This window comes from Salmo salar, chromosome 19 (genome assembly GCF_965601325.2).
Source record: "Salmo salar chromosome 19, fSalSal1, whole genome shotgun sequence".
Lineage (NCBI taxonomy): Eukaryota > Metazoa > Chordata > Actinopteri > Salmoniformes > Salmonidae > Salmo > Salmo salar.
Genome location: NC_138309.1, coordinates 52,460,943 through 52,472,899, shown reverse-complemented (window position 1 = coordinate 52,472,899; position 11,957 = coordinate 52,460,943). Strand labels below are relative to the sequence as shown.

The 11,957-nt window shown below is 39.7% G+C and overlaps 1 protein-coding gene across 2 annotated transcripts in view; it reads left to right on the top strand.

Moving 5' to 3' along the window:
* Positions 1 to 134: 134 nt before the first annotated feature.
* rnls (renalase, FAD-dependent amine oxidase) overlaps positions 135 to 11,957 on the top strand; it is a 45,774-nt gene continuing 33,951 nt past the window's right edge. The window contains exons 1-4 of one of the 2 annotated variants that reach the window (XM_014158281.3): positions 135 to 568; positions 2,950 to 3,055; positions 3,330 to 3,475; positions 4,823 to 4,984. In XM_014158281.3, coding sequence (XP_014013756.1) covers positions 454 to 568; positions 2,950 to 3,055; positions 3,330 to 3,475; positions 4,823 to 4,984 — 529 coding nt within the window. In that variant the 5' untranslated portion in view covers positions 135 to 453. The remainder of the gene's footprint in view (positions 569 to 2,949; positions 3,056 to 3,329; positions 3,476 to 4,822; positions 4,985 to 11,957) is intronic. The other variant, XM_045702417.2, reaches the window with a different exon arrangement.

Below are 11,957 nucleotides of genomic sequence, written 5' to 3'. Positions count from 1 at the left end.
GTTCTGTTTCGCAACGACAACCAGCGTTTCTATTGGACAGATTCGGTTAGGTCCCGCCCTATTTCCTGAACCTGTCCAATATAAACGCTCGTTTCCGTTGAGTTTTGCATGTGTCTAGAGTAATGATTACACATCCTGCTGGTTTTATTGCCGATTGGTTGAAAGGCTTGTATCAACCAAAATGGGTGATTAGTAGCCTGATTAGTCAGTCATATAGATGTTACAATAACGTTGTCAGTGCGATTTTGTAACGGGAACTAAGTGGTTTGTTTATTTTGCTTCAATAAACTGTTCCTCTATGCATACAACCAAGGGAACATTTTGGTCGGCCAACAGCCATTCATGTTTACAATTATAGGATAGAGGTGAAATCTGCAGCGTTACCAAACACGCCTAAAGAAGCTTGGTGCGGTCAAATATTGTCAAATAAAATAGTTTATAATTCAGGTGATAATGTCTCGAGTTCTTATAGTTGGTGCAGGTTTGACAGGCAGTTTATGCGCTTGTCTTCTACGAAGAGAAATGCCAAACAAAGTTATTGTTGTCTGGGATAAATCGCGAGGAGCAGGTAAGGTTGTGTCAGTTGCCGACAAAGTTCTTACATTTTGACTTATTTAGATACAATGTATACGAAGCAGAAGCGTAGCATACTGATACACGAGGCAATAATGACTTTCACATAATGTTACAATGCACAGAATGTACAGTGCGTTGGCCAGATGCAAGTTTCCATACAAAATTATATAATTACAATGTCGGCTGCGTGCTTATTCTATAGAGAACAGTAACAATGAGAGGGTCAAATTCAGTGGTTTAGCGCAAAAAGTACATTATTTTATTTAGGAATGTAGTGAAGTAAAAGTGCAAAATAAAAATAGTAATGTACAGATACAAAAAAAACTACCTTAAGTAGCACTTGAAAGTATTTTTACTTATGTACTTTACACCACAGATTTTTTTTCCCTTACATCCAACAGTACTCATTACATTACATTGTAAATGCTTAGCAGAACAGGAAAATGGTCCAATTCACGCACTTATCATGAGAATATCCCTGGTCATCCCTACTGTCTCTGATCTGGCAGACTCAGTAAACACAAATGCTTCGTTTGTGTTTACTCTGCCCCTGGCTATCCGTAAATGAACAAAAACAAGAGAATTGTGCCTTCTGGTTTGTTTTAATATATGCAATTTAATATTCTTTACACTTTTTGATACTTAAGTATATTTTAGCAATTACATTTACTTCTGAAACTTAAGTATATTTAAAACCAAAGACTTGTAGAATTTTACTCAAGTAATATTTTACTGGGTGACTTTTACTTGAATCACTTTCTATTAACGTATTTTTACTTTTACTCAAGTATGACAATTGGGTACTTTTTCCACCACAGATCTCTTGCAGAACAGTGATAAAAATATTTCTTCGGCATATTGACCAAAAAACGATCTTAAGGGTTAGCCATCAGTGATGGAGTTGACAAGCCACTGATGGAGTTTAAAACATATTTTTGTCTCTAAAATTAAAATGTCAATACTTACAATGTGCAGAGGTACGAGGTATTTAACGTAGGTACATGAGCGCAGGGTAAAGTGACAAGGCATCAGGATAGATAAGAGTAAAATAAAGAACAGAGTAGCAGCAGCAAACTATGTGTGTGTGGATGTTTGTGTTGGTGTGTGTGTGTGTGAATGTGTGTGCGATTGTCAAAGTAGTGTTTTGCGTGAGTGTGTGTGTATATGGTTTGTATATATAGTCTAGTGAGTGTGTGTATATGGTTTGTATATTCAGTCTAGTGAGTGTGTGTATATGGTTTGTATATATAGTCTAGTGAGTGTGTGTATATGGTTTGTATATACAGTTTAGTGAGTGTGTGTATATAGTTTGTATATACAGTTTAGTGAGTGTGTGTATATGGTTTGTATATACAGTCTAGTGAGTGTTTGTATATACAGTCTAGTGAGTGTGTGTATATGGTTTGTATATACAGTCTAGTGAGTGTGTGTATATGGTTTGTATATACAGTCTAGTGAGTGTGTGTATATGGTTTGTATATACAGTCTAGTGAGTGTGTATATATGGTTTGTATATACAGTCTAGTGAGTGTGTGTATATGGTTTGTATATACAGTCTAGTGAGTGTGTGTATATGGTTTGTATATACAGTCTAGTGAGTGTGTGTATATGGTTTGTATATACAGTCTAGTGAGTGTGTGTGTAAATGGTTTGTATATACAGTCTAGTGAGTGTGTATATGGTTTGTATATACAGTTTAGTGAGTGTGCTTAGGGTCAGTGCAAATAGTTTGGGTACCATTGTAGGCTGTCATTGTAAATAAGAATTTGTTCTTAACTGACATGTGCTAGTTAAATAAAATACAAATAAAACCATTAATTCACTATTTAGCAATCTGATGGCTTGGGGCTTGAAGCTGTGTCACAAAATATCACAAAATAATATTTGACCCTAATGTATAGGTTATATAACCCTAAACGGCAGGTAGCGTAGTGATTAGAGAGGCTAGCCAGCAACCGGGGGGTTGCCATTGCCTGCCGTTGTATCCCTTGAGCAAGGCACTTAACCCCCCACAACAACAGCTCCCTGGGCATTTAGTGTGGCAGCCCCCCGCACCTCTCGCCTGTGTGTGTCTTTCGGAGGCTTTGCGTTAAACGCAGAAGTCCAATTTCAGTTGGACCTTGTGTACAACTGACCAATAAAATGATCTATGTATATTCTTGCTGCTGTTAACCTTAGGCCCACATGCAGATGTTTTGTTTGAGTTGATGTGAATGTTGTTAACAACACTCATGAAATCTCATCAGTAAACTATTATAATTTGTAAATTTTTCCAGTCAGTCTGTTATGTAATTTGAGTAAATATAATTTCAATATTTTTGTTTATACATAATGTTTGTTTTCTTCATGCCTTTTCTCATCTCTGTGTTGCAGGAGGAAGGATGTCCACCAGCAGAAGTCCGTCTGATCCCTCCTGTATAGTTGATCTTGGTGCACAGTACATTACTGCCACGTCATACTACGCCAAAATGCATCAAAAGTACAGTATTCCACAATCAATGCATATCATGTCCCAAACTTCTCAAATCTGTTGTTCTAGGGTCTACCTATTACCCACAGCACCATGGCAGTATGTTACTAGCATAATCATTTTTTTTCTTTTACATTTTTTTCATACAACATTTGACCAATTATACTCGTTAGGGGAAGCAACAAATGTGTCCATCCATTGGTGTCTGTTTGTTTTATTAACTTTGAGCAAGTTATTCTTTGTGTTCCAAGATGGTTCTCATCTTCATCCCATTGTGTTTCAGCTTCTATGAAGAGCTGCTGGCCCATGGTGTTCTGAAGCCCCTGGTTTCCTCTGTGGAAGGGGAGGTGATGAAGGACGGAGGCCATAAAAACTATGTCAGTCCAACAGGAGTGTCCGCCATCGTCAAACATTTCCTTAAGCAGTCAGGTAGCCTTGTCTTCTACCCTTTTACCTTGTATTTGATGTCAGTCTCAAATATCTTCGACAAGGACCTTGTTGGAGAAATGATTTACTTGCGCCGTTTTCTGTTGAGTATTTCACAGATGTTTTCCTTTTGTTCTTAATTAAACAAATATTTTGCAAGAAGCTCATGTCCTGAGGTTCATGTCCTCCCACTCATCCATCTTTCATTTATTTGTCCAAGTTCCTAGAGGGCGAGGGGGGAATAAGGCCAGATTTCATAGGGTGATTTATATTGTCTAAACCTTACTGAGTCCAGATAATGAAGGCCTAGCCCAACTAGATATCAAGCAGGGACATTGCAGGATGTTGCTTTGACTTCAAAACTAGGGCTGTAAAGATGAATCCATTAATCAAACTGATTGATCAACTAATGCTTTAGTTGACAACTAGTTCTGAAAAAAGATGAATCAGTTAATCCAAATATTGCCTTTAACTTGGTCAGTAATGATTAGGTCATTAACCCGGTTTCGCCCTACTGAAGTGTCTATTTCAGTAAATCAAGGTGAATGTCATACAAGATCAAAAAAGTGATAACAAATAATGTAATTGAAATTCAAAGATAGCAGAGTGTCACTCTAGGTCAAAGCCATGGAATGTTATAAGAGGTCGTGGGTAGCAAGTTGTTAGCAGGCCAAACAAAGTAGGGCTATCTACAGTATTACCCACTCCAGGCCTTTTAGAATGAGTTATGAATGATGAATAGAGGCCTGATATACTACCTCCACATTTGATTACTCTACTGATTAATTAGCTAATAGGACAAAACCTAATGGTACACTATTAGCAGATCAGATAACACCCCTCAGGCAACAACTGTCATTTTATCTCCAGTCTCCACAAAGAAAAGGTTGAGGGTTCTATCTATATATTTTTTCTGGACCTCTATGACGCTCCTAACCTTGTTCTTGATCTTTAAAGAGACAAATTGTTTCTTTATACTGTAGTCTAATTCTGGAATGTACAACTCGGCATCCTCAGGGAGAGGAGTTGTGCATCTTTTCTCTAATTCACAATCTCTTCCTGCATTTTTCTCCTCATTATCTGTAATTTGGGAATGGAATGAAGTGAGGTAGCATGCCTTTCTAGAACTCTCTTGGCACCACCATGTGCGCCAGAGTGTATGTAACCATATCCAAGATGTATGTATTATTAACCACAAAGTTTTAATCATTTCCCCAGTGGTGCACAGTCTTCTCTATATTTTACATCCTCTCTGGATTTCTTCCTCACCGACTCTTTCTTTCCTTTTCTTCCTCCATCTGTCCCTGTCTTTCACTGCAACATTGCCAACTCTGTGTCTCCACACCCAAGCAGGGGCAGAGGTGTTCTTTGACCACCACGTTACCCACATCTACCAGAAGGGCGCCATCTGGGAGGTGTGTCGGAAGGGTGGGGCCCCGGAACAGTTTGACACCGTGGTCCTCACTATGCCAGTACCGCAGATCCTACAGCTGCAAGGAGACATGGGCTCCTGTGAGTACTGATCTACCTACCATCACCGAAACACACATACTGTATGCATGGTTTGTCATGATACTTCTACCAGAGCTACACAGCTTCAGATTTGAGGGCCAATGTATGCTGCTCCTACTTCATCCTATCTTTTTTATCAGTTAGGAGCCATGGGGGAAAAAAACATCTGAGGACTGGCCTATATACAGCCTATGTTTTAGTTTTTAATCAGTGAAATATTTGCACTGAACAGTATGTGAGATGCTCTTCTGGTATTGTCTAGTTCACCTCTGCCTCTACTTACATGTGCGTTTTGGCATAGCTGGAGTCAGCCAGGTCTTATAATATACTTGAGGAACGAGTTCTATTTTGGTGGCCTCTGGTACATTCTCATGTCTTGATTCCATTCAAAATGCACAGCTAAATTATTGAATACTTTAACGATTTAACCTCCCAGATTGGTAAAAATTAGGTGTTGTATTGAGTAGAAGACATGACTTTGCAAAAAAAATGACTGGAAATGTATGAATTCAGTGTATTGTCAGGATATTTGTGAGCCACAGAGCTGGTAGGGTTTCAGACCTGTCAATCAATCACTGTGGGTGGGACTTTGGGGGAAGGCGGAAGATTACTAATCTAGTCAGAAATACTCGTCTACATGGTCTACTCTTTCAATTTTGTTTATTGTGGCAAAAACCTAAGAAGAAAGTTGTGTTCTGTCAAGTAAACATGGATTACCTGTTGAGAAACAATATAGAAATATATTAAATATAAAAATTAAAAGGCAAAACTTCATGGAGAGGATCCCCAGATTCCCTGTCAGATTGTATAAAAGTTTGGGTGCACAAAGTCAGGTAACCACGAATAGACCTACAGGTATGATTGAAGAATGAAGCAGGTGTTAAACATGGGCTTTGCTACACAGAAAGCAGCAGTTGACTACTCTATTGTCGACACTTTAATCAACTCAGTAGGCCTATATAAATATCTGAAATACTATCATTAGCTTTTATAACCTTCAAAATGTTTTCTTTTATCATATTTTGGACCAGATTGAGGCTCTCTCCACTTCCTATTGTTCCTGCAATGAGGATTCAACATCTTTATCAAATGTTTTCATAATTTATCTGCAGATAACTGCCAAAAAGTAGTAGCCTACCAGTATGCAAATTAGGGAGCCGAATGAACCCATCTCTAGGCTGCACTAACAATTCACTTTAGCGGTCACTGGGAAAATACACACTTAACCCACCAGACATGCCACCAGGGGTCTTTTCATAGTCCCCAAATCCAGAACAAATTCAAAAAAGTGTACGATATTATATAGAGCCATTATTGCATGGAACTGCGTTCCATCTCATATTGCTCAGATGAACAGCAAACCTGGTTTAAAAAACCCGATAAAGCAACACCTCACGGCGCAACGCCTCTCCCCTATTTGACCTAAATAGTTTGTACACATGTATTGATATGTAGGCTACGTGTGCCTTTTTTAAATTGATGTAGTTCTGTCCTTCATATGTTCTTGTCTATTAATGTTCTGTATTATGTCATGTTTCATGTTTTACAACAGCTAATGGGGATTCTAATAAAATACCATTGTCCCGATGCGATATACAAAGCTTTAGGAACACTTGCTCTTTCCATGAAATAGACTATTCAGGTAAAGCTATTATCCCATTTTGATGTAACTTGTTAAATCCACTTCAATCAGTGTAAATTAAGGGGAGTAGACAAGTTAAAGAAAACATTTTAAGCCTTGAGACATGGATTGTGAATGTGTGCCCTTCAGATGGTGAATGGGCAAGACAAAACATTTAAGTGCCTTTGAACGGGGTTTGGTAGTAGGTACCAGGCGCACCGGTTTGTGTCAAGAACTGCAACGCTGCTGGGTTTTTAACGCTCAAAAGTTTCCCATGTGTATCAAGAATGATCCACCACCCAAAGGACATCCAGCCAACTTAACACAACTGTGGGAAGCATTGGAGTCAACATGGGCCAGGATCCCTGTGGAACGCTTTTGACACCTTATAGAGTCCATGCCCAATGAATTGAGGCTGTTCTGAGGGCAAAAGGGGTACAACTCAATATTATGAAGGTGTTCCTAATGTTTTGTACACTCAGTGTAACTACATTGTATGATTTATGAATAGCAAAGGGATATAGGAGATCTACTTTATTCAGTCAGTTCCAACACCTTTTATGAACTAGTCAACACTTGCTGTTCTGTCATCAATAAATAGCCTATGCGCCCGACTCCATGTCTGGCTAGATGCATATTGTTCATATGAAACACGCGGAAGAAAATAAATTAATGTGCCACAAAACAATAATTAAGTGGATTTCAACTCCTCATTAAATTCACTCACAGGAGACGATGAAGAAGCATCATGTTTTCCCTCCTCCGTGAAAAGAAATTAAACTGCAGCCAACCACATCGCACAAAAATAACACTGGTACCGAGAGGCTGGATAGACAGCAGACTGACAAACAGCAGTGTTTCCCTGTCATTGCTTGCTTTGTGACTGACATGCGCCTTTCCTATCAATTGATCGCTAGAAGATGCATGTTGTTCATTCTAGAGCGAGAAGGCTATACAAACATTTCTGACAAGCGAATTGAAACTTTTCAATTAAAATAAACCTAATTACCTTATGAAGTGGAAAAAGTAGCCGGCTGACTAAGTCTGTTATCGGCTGTTTAGTCGACGGCCGTAGCTTAGGGAAAGCACTGCGCATTGAATCTGATCTGGCGGCTCATGGTGGCCCAACGCCCTATTAAGACACTTTATTTAGGTGTTTCCTTTATTTAGGAAGTTACCTGTATGTAACAAGCTGCTTCTACTTAATTTGTTTTCATGAATAAGCGCCCCATCGTTCCTCTGACTTGGAAAAATTGGGTGCTCCTCACTCCAATGCATATATGTATGAAGGTATCACTCTGGCCTCTCATTATAGACAGACAGCTGACTGGCTGGTCGGTGGGTGACTATAATAATAATTTGGTTGGTACTCATATTTGTCCTATTTCACACATGTAAACGTGTGTATTATATGCATGTGTGAATTGGAAATGTGGTTTTTGCATATCCCACCACCCCCTGAGACACCCTCGGAGAGTGGGGTCACGGCCACACCAGTAGACAGACAGACACAGAGCCTGTCCTTAGCTGCCAACTGCTGACCGGGTCCCTCCAGTTGCATGTTAAATTGGTCTCCAGGTGTCTCTCTGGCTGCGAGGGGCTCACATTCATCGACAAATTGGTATTCTCCGAGTAAGATTTCTAAACCCTAACGCGGCGTAGTGTAGAGTCCTACAGGCCAAATATGGAAATGAGAGAGGAAGGCATAGTCCTCCAGGGTGCCTAGAGTTTCATGGAAATGCTGAATAATGCAGAGCGCGAGCAGAAGTCGCTGCTTCCAAAAGAAATGGTTGCATTCCAAATTAGCCGCTGGACGGAACAAGGGAACGAGACGAGTGAAAAGGGTGGAGGAATCGGTGCCTATTGCTATTAGGTTGAAGAGATGGTCTGAGATGCTGAATTCTGAATGACTCGGGTGGCATCACACACAGAAGGTTGAGGATGGTCGAAGTATGGCGTTAGAGCAGGAGTTGGTGAAGCATTGTTATCTTCTGGAAGTGTGCTGCACTGTGAGTGACAGCTGAGGTACAGGTGAAAGGAACCATAGTCTGACTGAAGTAGTGGTGTCCCCTAAGTTACAATACACCGTACGACTGGGACCGGTGCATACAGGAAATGTCAGCCCATGTCAAGATTCACTGAAATCTCAGGAGCAGTGGGGAATAGTTTTCTTTCAATTAAGACAGAGCCTCTGAAAGTATTACACACTGAATTACCTGTCCCTAAAATATTCACAGAGTTGTCTGGAGAAAATGTTTGACTCTTTCTCTCAGTTGGGGATGGGCATGATGAGCTGCTACAGTTCACTTAATAGAAGCATGTAAGTCAGCCCAGTTTGACGGCTTTCATTCAAAGCCATAGAAAATGACTTCAAAGCCCCCTTGACTTAGAAATGGATTTGTGGATTCGTTTGAGAAATGTGCTCTGTGCCTTTTGGAGAAACTCTATCCATACAAATGGCCCTGCTTTACAGAAACAGACTGGAGTCATTTGGGAGCATTCTTCAGATGCCCATCTCCTTTGTTGTTTAATTTATACACACAACTTCTGACACTTGGATATTTTTGTTCTCGTTATAGTATTTCGGTCAAATTAAATCTGGCCCAACCGAACCATCTGTCTCCATATAGAGTGTGTCGAACTCATCATGGATTGATTGTAAGTACATGTTCATGGGGTGTGTTTTTAAGTAACAGCAAATGTTCTAGAATGTGTAGATCATTCTAGATCCAACACTCAACCTCTTGGAAAGGAAAACTTTGTTTGGTACTGTACAAATATACTCAGGCCTGGCAATAGACAGCGTCCTGTCCAGGGGGTGTACTTTTACAGCCTTCAGGCTCATACAAGCCAAAGCTGAATGTACAGTATATTGATATAACATTTCTGGAAGACCACCACACATTGGTTTGTCTTTATATATTAGATACAGATTATATAATATACAGTAGATACGCTTCCTAAATGTGGGTGGTAGGACTGACTGGCTTTATTGTCAGATTCATTCATTATGAGGCATATTGTGTAAAAAGGTCCCGAATCATTTGAAGACGTCATTGATAGTGATGCAGTGTGAGGAACTGGACAGAGGGGGGCAGTAACAGGTGAGAGCTGGGGCCAGTCCCTGCCCCATGAGGATGCAATCTGGAAGTAATTTTAAACAGAATCAAGCTCCAAAATAACCCTTGCTTCACACTTCCTCCTCGGCCCTGGTTGCTCAAAATTCTGAAAATATGAGACGCAGAGAAATGTGTTGTCGTTATGTTGAAAAGAGAAATGGAGAATAGAAAAAGCCCATGGATAATTTGCAGGAATCAACTCTGACTTTTACACCAAGCCTATAGTAGATCATGCTCAAGCCACACTTGTTAGGGACAGATCGAAATTGACGGGGTGGCTGGTCCAACTCAAGGTGTCATAAAAAAAAAATGCACCCTCTTCCCCAATGTTAAAAATATTTTCACAAGACCCTCCCCTTGTACTGTAGAATTAACTCAAAATAATGTTTACGACCATAAATAACAATAACTGTAGTGACCCTGTGTTTATAAACGGTTCACCGACGACCACGAATGAGCTCCCTCTCCCTGCCTGTTTCATTACACTAGAATCAGAGCCAGCTGCAGACAATCATCAACTAGTGGGCAATCTGACTTTCAACATTTTGATGCCATATTTACAATTATATAAAATATATGCAACACATTTTCCACAAAGGTTTCTGTACCAATGCACCATACAACCAATAAACAAAGCCTACTGACTTAGGACACTTCAATATCATAGTTTGCGACAAACAGAAAATACATTCCTCTCTACCATGTAGAACTACCCAGTATCGAAGGCTTGGCTTGACAGTCTCTGAATGTCATTAAACTTTTTGGTGTTTTGTAACAGATGTCTTTTTCAGTTCATCAATTGGCCGCTGCACAGTTTGGATTTATTGATTTGATTTGTTAGTTAAAAAAATACATATACACAAAAACTTTTTTTAAAGTGACCGGTATTGCACAATAAAGTCGGGGACTTATTTACATTGTGGTCCCGATTTTTATTTAAAACATATATATTTTTTTTACATATACAGTTACATAGAGATGAAAAAAATGCTCCATCTCCAGATGAGTATGAGGGGGGAGTTTAAGTACAATTCTTACTCGCTTGTTTTGCTAGTAGCTTATTCTTTAGATGTTTCAAATCAAACTGTATTTGTCACATGCGCCGAATACAACGGGTGTAGACCTTACTGTGAAATGCTTACTTACAAGCCCTTAACCAACAATGCAGGTCTAGAAATAGTTAAGAAAATATTTACAAAATAAACTAAAGTAAAAAAAGAAATAACACAATAAAATAACATAACGGGGCTATATACAGAGGGTACTGGTACCGAGTCAGTGTGCGGGGGTACAGGTTAGTCGAGGTTATTTGTTCATGTAGGTAGGGGTAAAGTGACTATGCATTGATAATGAACAGCGAGTAGCAGCAGTGTAAAAACAAGGGGGGGTCAATGTAAATAGTCTGGGTGGCCAGTTGATTCATTGTTCAGCAGTCTTTGTATTTGCTGCTGGTGAACCCATCCTCACCAGTAAATCTGTCCCTACTATAAATTAATCATTCACATGAATTTAGTTTAGCAAATAATGTATAAAAAAAATATACTAATTATATGTATATACACACACACACGGTCTAACCATTCACAGAATAGTGGGTTATTTCATCTAATCATCTTTGTCTTTTGATCTCGCCGCACAATGTGGATTTATCTGTTCTCTGCAGACCCTTTTTGAAATGAACAAGGTTTTTGGCAACTGTTTATGTGCATATTATTCCGATTCTCTCGGTCTTATTGCCTTAGTTACTTTAGAGCTACAATTTAGAACTGCAACCAAAATAAATCAAACCCTTGGTTTCAAACAACCACATATCCATGCTGTCAAATGTACATTGGGCAAGTACTCAACATATAGTTCATGTTGTCTCGTCCGAAATGTTTGGATTTTATGGTTGGTATCCAGCAGAATACTCGGGCACAGCTTCTGTGGCATTGCATGGCTTGTCTTGGCCCTCACAGCGCAGGGAAATAGGACCATGTAACATTTGCAAAAGATGAATGAATTCAGGGAGCACTGGCGGGCCATGGCACGCCTGATATAAATCTCTGCGGTCTCCTGGCTTATTTGTTTCCCATAATATATCGCAGAGGATTTTGGGTCAGCGGTTTGACAGGGTTCCTGGAGCACTAGTTTTAGGGGCAGAGATGTCCTTTCATCCAGGGTGGCTTGCCAACCTCTGTGCCAGAGCCCTAATGCATTCTACCCCAGCCAATTGCTTTATGGACATTTTTTT